The sequence below is a fragment of the Osmerus eperlanus genome, chromosome 9, assembly GCF_963692335.1.
Source record: "Osmerus eperlanus chromosome 9, fOsmEpe2.1, whole genome shotgun sequence".
Taxonomy (NCBI): Eukaryota; Metazoa; Chordata; class Actinopteri; order Osmeriformes; family Osmeridae; genus Osmerus; species Osmerus eperlanus.
This window is the reverse complement of record NC_085026.1, coordinates 2,235,829-2,255,739: the sequence shown is the minus strand read 5'-3', so window position 1 is coordinate 2,255,739 and position 19,911 is coordinate 2,235,829. Positions and strand designations below refer to the sequence as shown.

General features: G+C 48.3%; 1 protein-coding gene across 1 annotated transcript in view; it reads right to left on the bottom strand.

Moving 5' to 3' along the window:
* efna2a (ephrin-A2a) overlaps positions 1-16,510 on the bottom strand; it is a 43,721-nt gene extending 27,211 nt beyond the window's left edge. The window contains exon 1 of the mRNA XM_062469404.1: positions 14,906-16,510. Within this exon, the coding sequence (XP_062325388.1) occupies positions 14,906-15,039 (134 nt within the window). The 5' untranslated portion in view covers positions 15,040-16,510. The remainder of the gene's footprint in view (positions 1-14,905) is intronic.
* Between the last annotated feature and the right edge of the window lie 3,401 nt (positions 16,511-19,911).

Below are 19,911 nucleotides of genomic sequence, written 5' to 3'. Positions count from 1 at the left end.
TCTCCTCTCATCCTTTGTTCTCCCTCCTCTCTCTTCTCTCTCCTCCCTCTCTTCTCTCCTCTGCTCTCTCCTTCCTGCCTTTAGTCACTCCCCTCTACGTGTCTGCGAGATCGGTTTGTCTTTCTCTTCTTCTCCTCTCTCTCTCTCTCCTCTCTCTTCCGACTGCATTTCCCTATCCTGTCTTCGCTCTCTCCGTTCTCTTTGGTTTCTCTCCTGTCCTCTGCTGTCTCTCTCTCAACACCCAGCACCGCTGTCAGATGCTCACAGTCACTCCCGAAGCAGCTCTGGAGAGACTCTATGTGTGTGTATGTGTGTGTGTATCTGTGTGTGTGTGTGTGTATGTTTGGGGTCTATGTGTGTTCGGTGCCAGTTGCAGTACAGCCAGGATCAGACAGATCTTGCTTTGGCTTCAGTATTTTATGGTAAACAGTGGTCCGTTTCATGAACCATATCTGACTCTACAGTCCCCACGTAGACCAGGGGTGTTCTATTCTGGACCTCGGGGGTAAGGCTTAGCTCACAGAGTCAAGTGGATGGGTTGTTCACAAGCTCTGTGGAAACCTGATAACGACCATTCATTTGAATCAGGTGTGTTGGAGCTGGGAAACGTCTAAAACATACAGGACAGCGGACCCCAAGGAACAGGATTGAATACCCCTGACATAGACTGTAGAACCACGTCTGACTATAGAACCAAGTCTGACTGTAGAATCATGTCTAAGAACTGACTTAGATTCTGACCTTAAAACCAATATGTTCTATATTATAGAACCATGTCTAACTCTCAAAACATATCTGACTCTAGTACCATCTGACTCTGCAACCACCTGACTCTAGAACCAACCAGAATAAGGCTGTAGAACTATATCTGACCAGAATCATATGTCTGTAGAATCACATCTCACTCTAGAAGCATATCTGACTGTGGTACCATGACAGTCGAACCATATCTGATTCAGCTCCAAACCGACTCCAGAATCAGAACCTGTTTTTGACAGCTGCCATCGGCCAGAATAGTGACCTGAACAGTGATGGAGCCGTAGTCTTCCAGTAGCTGCAAGGCTTCATGTAGACAGCTCTGATCGCTGGGGTCTACGAAGCACCTAGAGCGGGGCTGTTTTTTTTTACATACCTTTAAACCTTCACAAAAATACCTAAGATGAAATGTATTAACTTTATACAAAAGCAATAAGTGCTTTTGATGTTTTCCAGTTCAGTTCAGTTCAGTTTTTCTTACTCAGTGAGAAAAATCCAGTCTGTCTTGATGCTTGAACAAGTGCATTGAAGTCTGGTTGAATGTCTGAGGTAGATATGCGAACGACAAAGCACACAGCTTTGCCTTTGACTTCCGTAAACAGATACTTCGAAGTCCATGTCTTGATTTTACAAATAAAGTAATTCTCTAATTTCTGCTCTCCTCTCTCTGTCCCCCCTCTACACATCCCCATGTGGTGTTTGAGCTGTCTGCATCTGCCTGGTTGTCTGTCTGCCAACACTGGACCTGGTCGCCAGTGGACATCGATCTGTGACAGTCTGCCGAAGCTGGATCTAGTCACCAAGTGGACACCAGTCTCCCTGACGGACAACAGCGAGTTCCCGGTCCCCCTGCCTGTGATGCTGCACCGATCACAGTCCCCAGCCCTGTGGCTACCTCTGCTTAAACTGACATTTATCAACTCGGACCCAAGCTGAACACTGGATTTTGGTGTTTCAACACCCATTGACACTTCCCTGCTGTATGACTATGTTTAGCCTGTGTTCTGCTCCTCTCTTTCACCAACCGTCTCTGGAGGAGGGGATCCCTCACTGAATTGCTCCTCCAAAGGTTTCTTCAATTTTTTTCTCCACTAGTGAGTTTTTTTCTGGGAGTTTTCCCTTGTCTTCCTTGAGGGTTTAGGTTGGTTGAGGGGCAGTTCTATGGGCGTATGTGAAGCCCTCTGTGACATTGCTTGTAAAAAGGGCTATACAAATACATTTTGATTTGATTTGATTTGGATTCAAAACTGTACTTTCTGTATCAACCTTTAGTTTTTTTCATTTTCGAGGGCTAACCAACGGCTAACGCAGTGTCTCCTGTCGGAGACTTATTTTTTTTTACCCGTAAAATGCCCAGGTCTGACCTAGACGCTAGCTAGCTGCTGTAGCAAGCCCACTCTGGACACCAAACTGCATGGAGAGGCCCTCCAGTTCAGCCTCTCACTCTCCCCCGACATGGCTGCACATGACTGAGCCCAATAACCATTAGAGGGGAACAATCTCTCTCTCTCTCTCTCTCTCTCTCTCTCTCTCTCTCTCTCTCTCTCTCTCTCTCTCTCTCTCTCTCTCTCTCTCTCTCTCTCTCTCTCTCCATCCCTCTCATTCTCTGTATCTCCCGCTCTCCTCTCTCTCGCTTTCCTCCCTTCATCTCCCCTCCTCTTTGTGCCTCTCTTCCCCTCTGCTGACCTCCCATTTCATTTTCAATTTCATTTCGTCCCTCTCGTTCCCTCGGCCTCTCCCTCTTCCCTTTTCACACTCTTCCCCGCCGCACTCCTCCGTTTCTTGCCCCTCTCTCTCCCTCCTCCCCAGAGGAAGAGACGGGGGACGGCTGAGTGGAGATGGAGGTGGGGCTCTCGGCCTCCCAACTCCTATTTCAGACGGAGTGCGACCGAAAGAAGCAGGACTGCCGTCACAACACAAACACACTGCCTCGCTTTCACTGTTTCACAACAAGTCGGGCTGGATACGGGAGACACACACTCACAGGGTTACTGTACACAGTCACAGGGCTACACACACTCACACAACGACACACTCACAGGGTTACTGTACACACTCCCTGACAGGAATACGCACACTCCATGACAGGACTACACCCACTTACAGAGCTACACACACTCGTAGAACTACACACTCCTGTAGAACTACACACATACAAAAACTCATAGGGCTGTATACACCCACACACACAGGACTGCACACACACAAGGCTGCACTGCACTGCACACACAAGGCTATACACACTCACGGGAGATTGAATCCTTTTCCACAGTATTATGTGAGTTTGCTCCTTGAATTCTATTTCACAAACTAAAAATATACACCATGAACCCACACTCATACACATGTATAAAAGAACGTACACACAGACACAAACATACATACAAATACACAGACACAGTCCTGTTCCTCTCACTTCTTTACTTAGTCCTTGTGAGGGTTCTCTCTCAGGCCTGGCTGTAATGCTGGTGTCCTACACACACACACACACTCACACACACTCACACACACACACAGAAACGTGGCTGTCAGAAAGGACATGAATTATACATCCAGCCCTGTCTCTACGCATTACTGAGAGAGAGAGAAGGAGGAGAGAGAGAGAGATGTAGAGGAGAGGGAGAGAGAGATGCAAGAGCTGGAGAGATAAGTGTAAGAGAGAAGTGTTGATGAACAGAACATAGGATTTATGTGGAGAGAAGGGGAGATGGAGAGAGATGGGGAGGGAAGGACAGAGAGATGTGGGGATATAGAAAAGGGTAGATGGGGGGATGAGAAGGAAAAAAAGAGATGGTCCATCACCTGAATATACAGCCCAAGGAGGAAGAGTGTGTGGTGTGTGTGTGTGTGTGTGTGTGTGTGTTTCCCACCCCTCACTCCCTCCAACCAAAGAGAAAGTGTTCTTTTGAACTGTGAACCAATGAACATCACAGCAGTGGGGATGTTGCCATGAGCACTTCCTATCCAGCTGTGGGCCTGAGCCTCTCTCTGTCTTGCACACACACACACACACACACACACACACCCCACACACACCCCCCTGCACACACACACAGAGTAACACACATATGCAGAGACACTCTCAGAAACACACACCCCACACGTACCCCCCTGCACACACACACACAGTAACACACATATGCAGAGACACTCTCAGAAACACACACACACACACCCCTGCCCACACACACACAGTAACACACATATGCAGAGACACTCTCAGAAACACACACACACAAGCGCACAAGAACACACACGTACTCCCATGCGCACATGCATACACACATGCACACACACGCGTACACCCAGAAAGCTGTCAGAAGTGGGTAGAATATGGCCCGAAGCTGAAATCTAACAGGACAGTTATCTCTTCCCAGTGTCAGTGTTTAGAACATGTTACTGGCTACAGATGTTTATCTGCCTACCTGAGAGTCACATCCTGTTCCTGCTTCAGTCAACACAGAGCAGAAAGTGATGTCACGCCAAGGACATCGCTATGCTATAACCTTAACATCGATATGTTTAGCCGAAACTTCATAGAGAATGCTACATTTTCTAATCAACATGATCATGAATCTTTTAATCAACCCCCTTTGGATTTATACACACACACGCGAAACGCATGGGTGACTACACACAAACTCCTACTCTCTCTTTCTCTCTCTCACACACACGCACCCCTCCCTCCCTATGTCTTATAATCTATTCCCTGCAGACTTACCCCCCCTGCCAATCAATAATTCATTACTCTAAGCTTCAATAATGTTCTTAATCAAACTTTGATGTGACAGGTTACCAATGGTAACAGTGATTTTAATAGAGACAAATGAAGGCTGTGACAAGTATGTAACGGGCACCATGTCCAGACTAACGCGGGGAGGGGAGGGGGGGGGGGGGTGTACAGTGGAGGTGTTCCACCATGACCCACCTTGACAGAGGAACAGTAGAGGTGTTCCACCAGGTCCAGATAGCAGAATGGAACCAACAGAAGTGAGCAGGGAGTCAGGTGGCTGAGCGGTTAGGGAATCGAGCTAGTAATCTGAAGGTTGCCAGTTCGATTCCTGGCCGTGTCAAATGACGTTATGTCCTTGGGCAACCCTACTTGCCTCAGGGGGAATGTCCCTGTACTTACTGTAAGTCGCTCTGGATAAGAGCGTCTGCTTAATGACTAAACGTAAATGCAAGTGCTGGTCCTGAAGTTGTCAGGTATGGAACAAATACAAGACAGACAACAGGAAGGAGGAGAACTATTTGTCGAGGTTTTGGAGGAAAGCATCTGCTAAACGAGTCAAATGTCAAATGGAGAAGGGAATTGAGGGAGGAGAGAGAAGGGCGAAGTGGGCGACAAGCAAGACGCCCAGACATGCAACACACATGCAACGCATACACACACGGATACAAACAGACAAGCAACACACACACACACACACACATGTTCATTTGCATTATTCATAGAGGCCCAGGTGAAGAGGCAGTGAAAGAAGCAGACTCCACGCTTGTTTTGTTTAAGGTCGACGGATTTTAGATCAACAAAACAACACGAACATTCCCCTCAGTAAACACTCTCAAAACACACACACACACTCAAAACACACGCGCACACACAAAGAGACAAACTCTCAAACACACACACGCACACACAGGAAGTCAATGCATGTGTTTGAAGTGTGTGTGATCAAACAGACTGTATCCAGCTCCACTACTGAGTGCCACAGTCTATTCTCCTCATGGTACCCTGAGACAGCGCTCCACTCCCTCTGTCATCTCTCTCCCTCCCCTTCTCCTCTCTCTCCTCTCCCCAGTCTCTCTCCGTTCTCTGCAGTTTACTCCACCTGTGGATCGTGTTTGTTGTTTTCTATCTTCTCACTTGTTTCTATCGCTTGTAATTTCACTCTGCTTTCCCCCATTTCATCACACTCCCTCTCACCATATCTACAACAGTAACACTTACTTATATACTCCTGCCACAGTAACACTTACTTATATACTCCTGCCACAGTAACAGTTACTTATATACTCCTGCCACAGTAACAGTTACTTATATACTCCTGCCACAGTAACAGTTACTTATATACTCCTACCACAGTAACACTTACTTATATACTCCTGCCACAGTAACACTTACTTATATACTCCTGCCACAGTAACACTTACTTATATACTCCTGCCACAGTAACAGTTACTTATATACTCCTGCCACAGTAACACGTACTAATATACTCCTGCCACAGTAACACTTACTTATATACTCCTGCCACAGTAACAGTTACTTATATACTCCTGCCACAGTAACAGTTACTTATATACTCCTGCCACAGTAACAGTTACTTATATACTCCTGCCACAGTAACAGTTACTTATATACTCCTGCCACAGTAACACTTACTTATATACTCCTGCCACAGTAACTGTTACTTATATACTCCTGCCACAGTAACAGTTACTTATATACTCCTGCCACAGTAACAGTTACTTATATACTCCTGCCACAGTAACAGTTACTTATATACTCCTGCCACAGTAACACTTACTTATATACTCCTGCCACAGTAACACTTACTTATATACTCCTGCCACAGTAACACTTACTTATATACTCCTGCCACAGTAACAGTTACTTATATACTCCTGCCACAGTAACAGTTACTTATATACTCCTGCCAGAGTAACAGTTACTTATATACTCCTGCCACAGTAACAGTTACTTATATACTCCTGCCACAGTAACACTTACTTATATACTCCTGCCTCAGTAACACTTACTTATATACTCCTACCACAGTAACACTTACATTGACACTCAGCCAACACTGGTCCTATCAGTTTCTAGAGGAACAGGACACTGAGATCAGACAAAGAGGTGAGCCTCTTCTGCAATCAATGGGGTGGAGAGGGAGGGAAAGCGAGAGAGAGAGAGAGAGAGAGAGAGAGAGAGAGAGAGAGAGAGAGAGAGAGAGACGTAGACAGAGAATGAGACAGAGATGAAGAGGGGTTGAGAAAGAGAGAGGGAAAGAAAAATACATAAAATGAGAGAAAGGGTGACTGATAGACCGGAGAGAGGAGTAGATCGAGGGCGGAGAGGACCCAGGCTCTATAGAAATGACGCCTCTTAAGGATCTGTCACTGATTAACCACTTCAGATGTGGGCACCGCCACAGAATACACACAAACACACATGCTCACACACACACACACTAATCATTGCCACGCACATCCCATACAGACGCAGATGCACACAGCGGCACCCACGTGCACATCCACAAAAGGCAAACCGGATCAATCTCATTTGTAAAAGAAGGTCCGCTCTCAGTGGAGTACCAGCAAACAAAAAAGGATCTGTAAATCTCCTTAATCTCCATCTTCATTTGGGGCGCAGAGGAGAGGGTACAAAAAGACACGTAATACACAGTCCTCTCCTCCTCCTCTTTCAATTTCCATGGAGAGATGGAGGGAGGGAGTCAAAGGAATGATAATAGAGTTGCTCTTTCAATTCTTGTATTCTGCTCTTTCGTTCTCCCGGAGGGAGAGACAGAGGATGGGGGGGGGGGTGTTAAATTGGGCCGGAGGACAGCACAGTCTGCCCCCTGAGGGACATGACTCACAGCTCCGTCCTGTGATGCTCTGCTCTCCGCTGCTCTGGCCTGGCCTGCCTTGCCCCGGAGCACCATCCGATTCGGTTCTCTCTATCTGGGATCTGAATCCCGCCAGCCTTGCTGGGGATCAGACGGGACCTAGACCTCAGGTTGGGATTATAACCCCAGGTAGGGATTAGAAACCAGATTAGAGAGATTGTTCACCCATATTACCCCTCCACCCAGAGGGATGGATAGACGAAGGGGCTCGCAGGGCACAAACAACAGACTTGGCAGGGCCCGTTGTCGTGGCAACAACGTCAGCGTTAATATAATTACATCTGGGGAGAATCAGAGGTGGCCTTCAAATGAAAGGTATATGGAAAAGAAGTGTATGAATTGAAAAAAAAAAGATGATTTTTTAAAAGAATGTGCCTTTATTACTGCTTAAGTTTGCCATACTTGGTAACCTTAGTAACATGTGCGTTTGTCCTAGGAGAGAGAGATTGTTGATCGTTGCGTAAGGTAGTCACAGAAGACTCTTCCTGAAGTAATGTATGCATTTAGCAGATGCCGCACTTCAAAGAGACATACAGCACGTTTCCTTTCATCCCCTTTCAAGTACATAAGGACGTGGATGAAGGATTGATTAAGGACAAAACGCCAGGCCCTTTCTGTTTTTCTAGCTGTTAGTTCTGCTTCTAATCCCATTGGCGGAGCCTCGCAGCCAGGACGGAGTTCATATTCTCTGTCTCAGGGGTGTCGCTGTTTTTAGCCCACCAGAGAAGAAGAGTGGATTCTGTGGTCTGGTTGCTTTGCTTTTGTCGTTCATTCCGTTTGTTTTGTTGCCGTTGTACCGTGCCCTGTCTGGGGTGGGGCGTGTAAGGTGGTGTTCTGTTATGGTTGGGACGGGGCAGACACACACATACACACACAAACACACACGTACAGTCACACAGAGATGCACACACAGTCACACACACAGTCACACACCCACACAGGCCACCTGCATGCCCATACACGTGCTCCCACACAGGTCCGGGTGTTTGGACAGTGTTAGCCAGGCTGTTCTCAGGCCTGCCTCTAAATGTTTCATGGCGGTTGGTCTCACCTGGGTTGATGCCTGCCCAAGTAGAAAACCGGGGCATTTATAAGAGCACATCTCCTCTTCTTTCTCTCTCTTTCCTTTTCATCCTTTCATCAACCACACAAACCATTTCGTTTTTTTATTGGTTCTCTTTTAATGTCTTCTCTAAAAGCTGTTGGCCTGAGGGGATCTTTAACATTAAGGTCCAAGTGCATCCACTCTCCCAGAACATCCAACTAACCTTAAACTCCTCTCTAACCGAACATCCAACCTTCCTTCCTCTCTAACAGAACATCCAACCTACCGTCCTCGAACATCCAACCTTACTTCCTCTCTAACAGAACATCCAACCTACCGTCCTCGAACATCCAACCTTACTTCCTCTCTAACAGAACATCCAACCTACCCTCCTGTAATATCCAACCTAACTTCCTCTCTAACCGAACATCCAACCTAACTTCCTCTCTAAAAGAAAATCCAACCTAACTGTGTGTGAATGTGTGTGTGAACGTGTATGTTTATTTGTGTGTGTGTGTGGTGTGTGTGTGTGTGTGTGTGTGTGTGTGTGGGTGTGGGTGTGGGTGTGTTATCTCCAGTCTGTGTAAACAGTGTGAGGGCCCAGGCTCAGAGCGGAGAGAACACACAGAGGAATGAGAAGCGTCCAATCACAGGGCATCGCCACCATCTCCCTGTCAGGAAACAATTGCTAATACAGGACTTCCTTCACTGCAGCTCTACTGTTCAGGACTCCCAGGTTATCTAGGACTGCTCTCGCCTCCTCTCTTTCTCTTCCTCTCTCTCCTCCTCTCTCTCCTTCTCTCTCTTTTACTTGCTCTCTTTCTCTCCCTTTCTCTCCCTCTCTCTCGCTCTCCCTCCTCCTATCTCTCCTCCTCGCTCTCACGCTCTTTCTCTCTCACTCTCACTCCTTTCTCTCTCTCTCCATTTTGATCTCCTCCTCTCTTTCTCTACCTCCCTCTTCTCGCTTTCTTGTCTCTCTCTTACCCTCTCTCTTCTTTTGTCTTCCGCCCTTCCCCCCTCTCTCTCTCTCTCCCTTCCTCTCTCTTTGTGTCAAAACAGTTTGTAAAGCCTCAGCAGCAGCAACATCATCATCATCATAAACAGGAGTATTTATCCTCTGCATGCTGTCGGACTGACAATCACACCACAGAGACTTGATTAATGTTTTCTACTCATCATTATATAAATACACATACACACCCCCCCCCCACACACACACACACACACACAGAGACACAAACTTCCATAATGATGTTTTTACAGACGTAATTAAGCCATTTGCTGCCTGGTTTGTCTCATCTGCAGACAAAGGCAGTTATCCTCCTGTGGGAGTCTGTCATGTTGTGATCTGATGCCTCGGTGTTGACATTTACCTGCCACCCCCCGCCCTCCCCCGCCCTCCCCCGCCACCACCCACCCTCCACAGCATGTTCTCGTGTACTTGTACAGCCAGGTTTACCACCTCAGTCACACCCTCACTGGACACTAACACACTGATATAGACAGAGGAAAGGGTTGAGGAAGAGAGAGAGAGAGAGAGAGAGAGAGAGAGAGAGAGAGAGAGAGAGAGAGAGAGAGAGAGAGAGAGAGAGAGAGAGAGAGAGAGAGAGAGAGAGAGAGAGAGAGAGAGAGAGAAAGATAGGGAGAGACAGAGAGAGACAGAGAGAGACAGAGAGAGACAGAGAGAGAGACAGAGAGAGACCGAAACAGAGAGAAACAGAGAGAGACAGAGAGGTAGAGGGGCAGGCAGGTTGGATGTGCTGTCAGTAGAAAGTACAGCACTGCATGTATGAGACACACAAGTGATATGTATGCCCCTTGGGAGAAAGCTGCAAAAAGACATGGATACATGAGTGAGCGGGAGAGACACTCGGGAAGAGCAAACACACACACACACTCCACTGGTGTGTCCTACAAGGTTTTTTCTCTCCAAGGAGGGATCCCTCTTCAGCATGACTGCTGTCAGCCTCCTCCTCAGCTGCCTGCTGGAGGCAGGGGCCCTCAAAGACCAGGGACGGACGGATGAAGAGAGAGGAGAGAGAGGGGGGGGGAGAGAGAGACAGGGAAGAGAGAGAGGAAAGAGCGAAATAGAGAGAGGGGAAAAAGAGAGAGGGGGAATAGAGAGAGAGAGAGAGAGAGGGAGAGGGAGAGGGAGAGGGAGAGGGAGAGGAGAGAGAGAGAGAGAGAGAGAGAGAGAGAGAGAGAGAGAGAGAGAGGAGGGAAACTGAGGAGAGAAAGAGAGAAAGAAACTGGGGAAAAAACGGGGGAAAGAGCAAAAGGGGGGGGGAAAGAGGACGAGTGGAGCAAGTCTTTTGAAGATTAAACCATGGGATTAGGTAAGACACTCCTCCTGGACCATAGAGTGTGTGTGTGTGTGTGTGCTTCAGAAGGGAAGATCAGCTGCTCTGAGCACATTTAGCTAATCAGGTTGAACAAAACCACTCACCTGCAGGCTTTATGAAACAGACCCAGATGTAGCAGGAGGGGTGTGTGACTGTGTGTGTGTGTGTGTGTGTGCGTGTGTGTGCGTGTATCCATTTGTACATGTCTGATACCCTAACCTGTGTATGATGACCACAGACTGTGGATCCTCTCTATGTCTTCGGGTATAAAGCTTCCCTCATGGGTCTTCATGGTTATTGGTTTGTGACGGTGTCATGTCGCTCAGCTGCGCTACATTCAATGAGCACCATCTCTTCCCCAACTAGAGGGCTAGTACATTGTGTGTGTGTTTGTGTGTACATGTGTTGTGTGTGTATGTGAGGCAGGTGTATGGGGTGGTGTGTATGTGTGTGTGTGCATGTGTGAATGTGCTTGTGGTATGTGGATCAGAGATGCCCCCATAGTGAGCAGAAACAGCCAGGGTGTTGGAATTGGATTATCTGGAAGCATTTTCTATTATCTTCACACAAGACCTTGGAGGAGAGGGCCAGGAGAGAGTGAGGATCTGTCTGAACTACCAAACACTGAGCCTGGAGGAGGACACACCAAACACTGAGCCTGGAGGACACACCAAACACTGAGCCTGGAGGAGGACACACCAAACACTGAGCCTGGAGGACACACCAAACACTGAGCCTGGAGGACACACCACACACTGAGCCTGGAGGACACACCACACACTGAGCCTGGAGGAGAACACACCAAACACTGAGCCTGGAGGACACACCAAACACTGAGCCTGGAGGAGGACACACCAAACACTGAGCCTGGAGGACACACCACACACTGAGCCTGGAGGAGGACACACCAAACACTGAGCCTGGAGGACACACCGCACACTGAGCCTGGAGGACACACCACACACTGAGCCTGGAGGACACACCGCACACTGAGCCTGGAGGACACACCACACACTGAGCCTGGAGGACACACCACACACTGAGCCTGGAGGAGGACACACCACACACTGAGCCTGGAGGAGGACACACCAAACACTGAGCCTGGAGGACACACCAAACACTGAGCCTGGAGGAAGACACACCAAACACTGAGCCTGGAGGAAGACACACCAAACACTGAGCCTGGAGGACACACCAAACACTGAGCCTGGAGGAGGACACACCAAACACTGAGCCTGGAGGACACACCGCACACTGAGCCTGGAGGACACACCACACACTGAGCCTGGAGGACACACCACACACTGAGCCTGGAGGAGGACACACCAAACACTGAGCCTGGAGGACACACCGCACACTGAGCCTGGAGGACACACCAACACTCACCTGGAGGACACACCCACACTCAGCCTGGAGGACACACCGCACACTGAGCCTGGAGGACACACCACACACTGAGCCTGGAGAGGACACACCACACACTGAGCCTGGAGGAGGACACACCACACACTGAGCCTGGAGGAGGACACACCGCACACTGAGCCTGGAGGACACACCACACACTGAGCTGGAGGACACCCACACACTGAGCCTGGAGGAGGACACACCACACACTGAGCCTGGAGGACACACCACACACTGAGCCTGGAGGAGGACACACCACACACTGAGCCTGGAGGAGGACACACCGCACACTGAGCCTGGAGGAGGACACACCAAACACTGAGCCTGGAGGACATACCAAACACTGAGCCTGGAGGAGGACACACCGCAGACTGAAACACTGACTCTCTGTCCCCGAAAGCCCATCCTGACTTTCAACCATTTTGGTATTTTTGGGCTTGTTGCCATCGTGACCAGAAGAGCATCACCATAATGGCTTCCCTTGCCTCAAGATGTTTGTGTGCTTGAGAGAGAGGAAAGGGAGGGAGGAAGGGAGAAAGAGATAAAGAGAGACGGATAGAAAGAGAGAAAGAGAGAGGGTTAGTCTTGCTTCTTGCCTGTTAAATATTTGAGAAGCCCTCCTGTAGAGAAGTGATGCAGTCAGAGACAAGCCTGACCTGTGTGTATGCGTGTGTGTGTGTAGTATGTGGGCGCGCGACTGTGTGTGTGTGTGTGTGCACGCACATGATGCAGACAGAGACAGGCCAGTTATCTGGACTAATCCAGCCGTGAGAAAGAGAGAGAGGGAGCACTTTCACTGTTTACCTATCTACCTAAGAGAGGGAGAGGGGGAGGGAGGGGAGGAGACAGATAGGAGAAGGGAGGAGAGAAAGACAGAGCACAAGAAAAAGACTGAGGAAGCAAAATAGAGAGAGTAAGAGTGAGATTGAGAGAGAGAGATTGAGAGAGAGAGAGAGAGAGAGAGAGAGAGAGAGAGAGAGAGAGAGAGAGAGAGAGAGAGAGAGAGAGAGAGAGAGAGGGGCTGGCCAGCCTGTCACAAACCATTAGACAGACAGACCTGGGGTGCTCTGCCCCATGTCAATGAGAAGGTCCTGCTAGACAGCAATGTGTGTGTCGGAGAGAGAGAGAGAGAGAGCACACAACCGAGTCAAAAAAAGCTATTTGGGAATATCAGTGTTTGAGCATGCATGCACCTGGAAATGGATGCAGAAAGGATGTGTGTGTGTGTGATCTCTACAGAGTGTGATGAACAGACAAGCTGTCCTTATTGTTTGGGACAAAAAGACTCAGTTGTATGTGTGTGCGCGCATTTATGCTCAACAACACAATATCCAGCCTGTAAAACCCGGAGCATCTCTATCAATAAGACAAGGTGAGCTGTGGTTTACAATCAGGTGGTGATGCATCACAAAGAAACTGTCTGGAAACACTGTTTTACTCCCAATTGCTCTCTAACTATGAACTGTTAAAAAGAGACTCCTTCCCCTCCCTCCCTCCCTCCCTCCTTCCTTCCTTCCTTCCTTCCTTCCTTCCCTCCCTCCCTCCCTCCCTCCCTCCCTCCTCCCTCCCTCCCCCTCTCTCTTGTATGCATGGTCAGTAAGGCGGGCTCAGTGGTGGGGCAGAGTCTGGACTCACTGGGGACTGTGGTGGAGAAACGGATGCGGGGCAAGCTCTTGGCCATCATGGGCAATGTTAATCATCCCCTCCACCATGTCCTGGCAGGACAGTCCAGCAGCCTCCGTAGCGGGCGGCACAACACCAACACCCTACGTTCTCGGACTGAGCGTCTTAGGAGGTCCTTTGTCCCAGCTGTCATAAAACTCTAATATATGATTGAATTTACACTGTTTTGCACTATACACCTACAATATACATATACATCCTATCTACACTGTACATAACGTATTGTATTTTCTGTTTATATTGTATTGTCTGTACATATTGTATGCAATTGTAAATATGAGAGCTGTGAGAGATACCTGAATTTCCCCACGGGATTAATAAAGTATCTATCTATCTATCTATCTATCTTTGTTCTGTTACAATTAGCTTTAGTATTTGTTATGAGGACATAAACATATAAATGTGTGGTATTGGTGATCTATTGCTCTTCATATTAGCCTATACTATGCAGTTACCAGGCAGTAAATATATTACGGCAGTAATACGGGACAGTATCACAGCACAAGAGGAAGTGCAGGTACTTGCGAGTTTTCACTAAAAGAGATTAAAACAGTACTGCCGTCTCCTGCCTGGTGAGTTCTCCACAGCACAATTTTACATAGAGCAAATGCAATGTTATCCGATGGATGATTAGATAACCCCCTGCACACACACTCGGTCTATCTTTCTCTCTCTCTTAGTTCAGTTCAGAATGCTTTATTGGCATGACAGTTCGGGTTGAGCAGTATTACCAAAGCAGTCCATATTGAATGGACATTTTAACATATATATCATAACATTTTACAAGAAGTCTAACAGTAATAATATGGCAAAATAACAGTAACATAGTAAGTTGGTGACTGTAGAAAAGTAACAGATAAATGCATGTTACAATAAAATATAGAACGGTTTTAACAGTCATACAAGGTTGATTCACTGTCCCTCAGGTTGTGACATTTTGATCTAGCGGCAAGGCTTGCAGTAGGCCCTGCTCTCTCTCCCTCTCCCTCTCCCTCTCCCTCTCCCTCTCCCTCTCCCTCTCTCACTCTCACACACACTCCTACCTCGGGTTCGAGCTGTTCCAGTAGACAGCGTGTCTATCAAAGATGATCTTCTCTTCGGCCCAGGCCGTCACCCAGGACAGAGCGGCCAGACAGAGAAGCACCATCCTCCACGTCTGACCCCGCTCGTACGACATCTGAATATCCACTGGGCTCGCACTCTTCCGCTTGGCTGAAGATCAGACTTTAGAATATTTCTCTGTCCCTTCCACAGTCTCCCTCTCTTTAATAGATGTGATTTGGCTGTTCTTTTGAGTTCTTTTCTTTTTAGATCGGTCGTATTTTGTTATTTTTTACATTCAAGACATCCTTGGTCCTTTTTGTCAATCAGAATAGTCTGTGCAGTCAACTGGTAACTTCGCATGTTATTTAGGCTAGCCTACCCATTAGCGGGCGTCCGTAAGAGCGTCTCCAAGAGAAGGTCCGAAACTTTTCTCCCATTGCGCAAGGATGATAATACGCCAACCCAAAACGTTTACCTAATTCCCAAAATAATAACTTTCACTCTTCAAAGTTCATGGCATCCCCTAGGTGTGACTCCAGTAACTGTGTATGAGAATAAGACAATTTCTACTCAAAGGCACATTTCAGAAGATCTCGGAGTAATAATCGTCATTAATTGTTAGCCTGTGCACGCTTGTCTCCTCTCCACTCTCAGTCACTCGGCGCCGGGAAAGCGCTTGTATCCTGCTCGCCACTTCATAAACACGAAGCTCAAACCAACGTGAAAACTACCTATCATATTTCAATATGAAGGACCATCTGTATCCAAATGTGTTGCCTCTTCGCATAAAATCAAATCACATATCTGCGTTAACAAGATCCATTTCTCGAACGCCCCTGTCCTAAGTTCCTCTTGCCTCTCAGATGTCTACGCGATACTTTGATTTGCGCTTTAATCCGATGTGACTTCCTCGCCTGCGGTTCTCTCCAGTGGCGGCGACACGCTGACCGGCGCAGCGAAAGGGATGGAGACCGTTTGATGAGCGCACCGGACCCCCTCCGACATTCCCACTCGGCTACCGCTCGTGGTAATTCTCCAAATACTGCCGCTATAGAACCTCCTCGCCGTTTTCTCGCTCCCCCGGTCTCTCTCTCTCGCCTGTCTTTCCTCCCCCTCTTTCTCTCAGCGCGGGGCGGGCTTTGAGAGGGCGCCTCAGTCTCTCACCTCCAGGGACTGGGTCTGACTCACATTCTCTCTGTGGCAGCTTTGATATAGGCCTTTCATTCGCATCGCTGCATCATCGCAGCTGATTCCACTTCCTCCAACAGAAAGTTCGCCGTTTTCTTATTTTTTTTTGTTGAGTTTTTTTCTTTTCTTTTGCTGGGACAAACTTTTTTTCTTCTTCTTTTCTTCTTTTTAGACATGGGGCTCAGAGGCTACACGTTTCAAGTCAAATAAACATAATTACAAGGACATTCACCATATTTTCTGTGCAAAAGCCCACTGGTCTTCTCCAAAACCATATCCAGATGCTGTGAGTGACACCATGGAGAGGAACACACACACAGTCCTCCAGTCCCTAGGCTGAGGGTGCGGCCGACAGCTCCAGTCCAAAACGCGGCCATCACAGCGGTCTCAAACGTACTATAACAACAATCCCCGACATTACTTGGACTCCTGCCCCCCCCCCCCTAATCCCCCTCCCAACCAGAACAGACCCTGGAGGAGGGAGAGAAATGGCCTAGTTTAGAAACACTCTGCATCATACAGCTGGGAAGAAAAATGTGTTGAAATGGGGTCTTTAAACAGTGAGAGAATGACCCGTCCCCACCCAGGTAACCCACATACAGCAGCATGCAGTCTGCCCTCTTAGGATGCATAATGCATGGGGCTGTCTGGGGCGTGCATGCCTAAACATGGATACCCTCCTGATGGGATCCTAACAGGGGGCATCAACCGACCACAGGCCTCCTTCAGCCTTCAGTCTTGCCCCACCCTGTCTGGGTTCTGTACCAGCCATCTTTCCATAGCAAAAGTAAGACGTTATATTGTCATGTGTACCACAAATATATGTATGTCATGGAGTTATTAGCCAACTTTCGGCCAGTAATAATCAAGTTATTCGGACACTATCAAGCATCGCTATCAGGTATATTGTGTTGTGTGTGACCTCAGTTTTGAGTTCTTCTGGAACTGTGCAGAGTTTAGCGGAACACTTGGACTTCTTTCAGGATCAGTACAGTGAACTGACAGGAACTGGAAGTGCAGCCAGCAGGCGGGTAACTCCGTCACGTCGACAGACGGGCGCGTCTTCACGTCGACAGAGACGGGCGCGTCGTCACGTCGACAGACGGGCGCGTCGTCACGTCGACAGGCGCGTCATCACGTCGACAGAGACGGGCGCGTCCGCAGACAGGTTGACATGGAGAGACCCCCCCCTGCAGGACCCAGTCATGCAGAGGATGGAGTGTGTGTGGCTCCAGTAATCTGCATCGTTCTCCTGCCTGATTAGACGCTGATGTAAATAACAGCTCCCAGATGTGTTAAAGGGGCCTGGTTTAATTAGTGACAGGTGTGGGATCAGAATGTGGGGTCTCCTGGGGCTGGAACAGACGCCTCCAGCTCCCCCTGGTGGAGTGGTACGAGTTGAGCTAGAGCCCACCCTCCTCTCTCCACCACTTCTCCCTGCTGACTGGTCTGATTGGCAGGTAAAGTCACCTCTAAAACAAGTGCGTCTGATTGGTTTCTGATAATGGAGAGAGGTAGGGCTCCACCTAGTGGCCAAAAGCGAGGCTACTTTCAATATTGTTTTACCCATCTCTCTCGTACACAAGTGACGTGAGTAAAGATGAGGCTACAAGTTGGAAGGCTTACTACGGTTTGTGTAGGTTGTAAAGATCACCAAGCTTGCTGAATGTTCACTACATTTCCTGTCCAATTTTGCAGTACCAGCTCAATTTCCCCTCAGTATGAATAAAGATTGATTCAATCAATCTCCCATTCATGTTAGTGTATATATTGTTTTTGTAGTTCAGAATACCTTTTTTTAAATAATTTATACAGTGGGGTAACAGGTAGTGTATTCTGACCTGCTCCTACTGTGTGATGGTACACCCTGCCTCAGAGGGTCTGGTTCCAGAAGGTCTGGATCCAGAGGGTCCACCCTAACTAGCTGGCTAGCAGGAGAGACAGAGCGCCGAGAGAAGCACAGGTACGCAGGAGTCATGAGGAGGTGGAAACATCAAGCTGGAATGAGAGACTGCTGAAACCCCCCCGTGAAGAAGTCGACAGGCATGGAGGACCGCTCCCCAGCACAGGACAGGCATGGAGGACCGCTCCCCAGCACAGGACAGGCATGGAGGACCGCTCCCCAGCACAGGACAGGCATGGAGGACCGCTCCCCAGCACAGGACAGGCATGGAGGACCGCTCCCCAGCACAGGACAGGCACACAGAGCAGAGAAGCAGGAGAAACCAGACAGGACCAGATGGAAGAAGGAACAAACTAAAGATTTATTGAAAAGGCAGGAGGAGGCTGGAGAAGGGTTAACATGGTTGTTGGTTGCAGAGGGGCCACATACTAAGACACACCGGTGTTCCAATATGTTTAATATCTTTGTGGTACAAAAAAAATGGTCTTCGCGGCTCGACGACGAGCGTACAGGTTTGCACTTGTGTTAACTTTATATCAAAATATACATGTCTGAATGTAAGTGGATATAATCCAAATCATTGTGGTACAAAAACATGAATATATACAACCAAAAACCCCTCTCCTGGTCTGGTTACGCTGTACGCTATCCAACCCTCTTTCCCATATAAAAAAAAAACTTTTACAAACAAAAGCTCTTTGCAAACAAAGGACAGGCACGCGTAAGCCAACGTATCACAGCTAGACCTGTGTATCAATTAAGTATCCTTCCTAAATGATCATCTCTTCTAACATCGGCTTGTAACTTCAGCTAAACAAGAACGGGGGGGGGGGGGGGAGAGAAAGGGCAAGGTCGACGCATCAATTACATGGAGCCTGGAACCCCGGCCTCGGAAAGGGGTTCCGTTTGCCTGGAACCCCGGCCTCGGAAAGGGGTTCCGTTTTATCGGTACTCCTGGATGTCCTGTGGGGTAGGAAAACAAACTCCGCTGAGGACCTTGCCTCTCCTATCGAGGGGATGTGGAAAAATAGAATTTCGAACGTCACAAGGGCCCCGGAACTGACGGGGACTCTAAAAACGACACCAAAACAAAGACGCAGGCTTTGTGGAAGGTACTTTGGTCCTCGACAGCGATAACCGTCTATGGAGCTACATGAAAACTGCCCGACCGTGCATAAGAATCTTTACAAAAATAGATCTAGAGACAGTGTGTCTGTATCTGGTTCAACAGTGAGTGAATGCTCCAAACTTGGGTGCGGCAGGCACAAGGGAATGTGACAGAATTAAGACTTAAGTGATAATCACCAGTGACACCCCCCATAAGGAGACAAAAGTGCACTAACCTGGAGGGGGGGGGGGGGGGGGGTCTAGAAACACAAACCAGGGGTGTGACAGGCAAACAGCCCAGGCCAGAGCTTGAACAAGGAGAGAGCTCTCTGAGTCAGACCCAGACCAAAACTAATCTATCAGTCGTTCTTTCTAACCTGCCTTCTCTCAAGGCAACAAGTATGGTGGACGGGGGGTGGGGTAGGGTTTAGGACCCAGGGGACATCTTCCCAGACAGGTATTTGTCGGGGAAAGATGCTGGTAAACGGCGGGTCGCCTGGCGAGGCCAGAGAATGTTTTCAGTTTCACAAAGTCAAGGCACAGTGATTGTTCTGCTTCCCCCTTAAGATCACACAAAGTCATACAGTAATAGAATTTGATATACACGTATAAATTTGAAACATTTCAACGGCACAAGAAAAGGAATGACCCCCAAAAAAAAGAAGAGTTGAGTTCAGCTATAAAAAGGAATATAGTATAGTTCGTCGAGCACCTTGTACAGTGGTGTCTCGTGATGAAGAGTAGATAAGAGGAACAGGGGGGGGGGGGGGGGGATCTGAGGGCAGGATGACTGAAGACAGTCCAGCT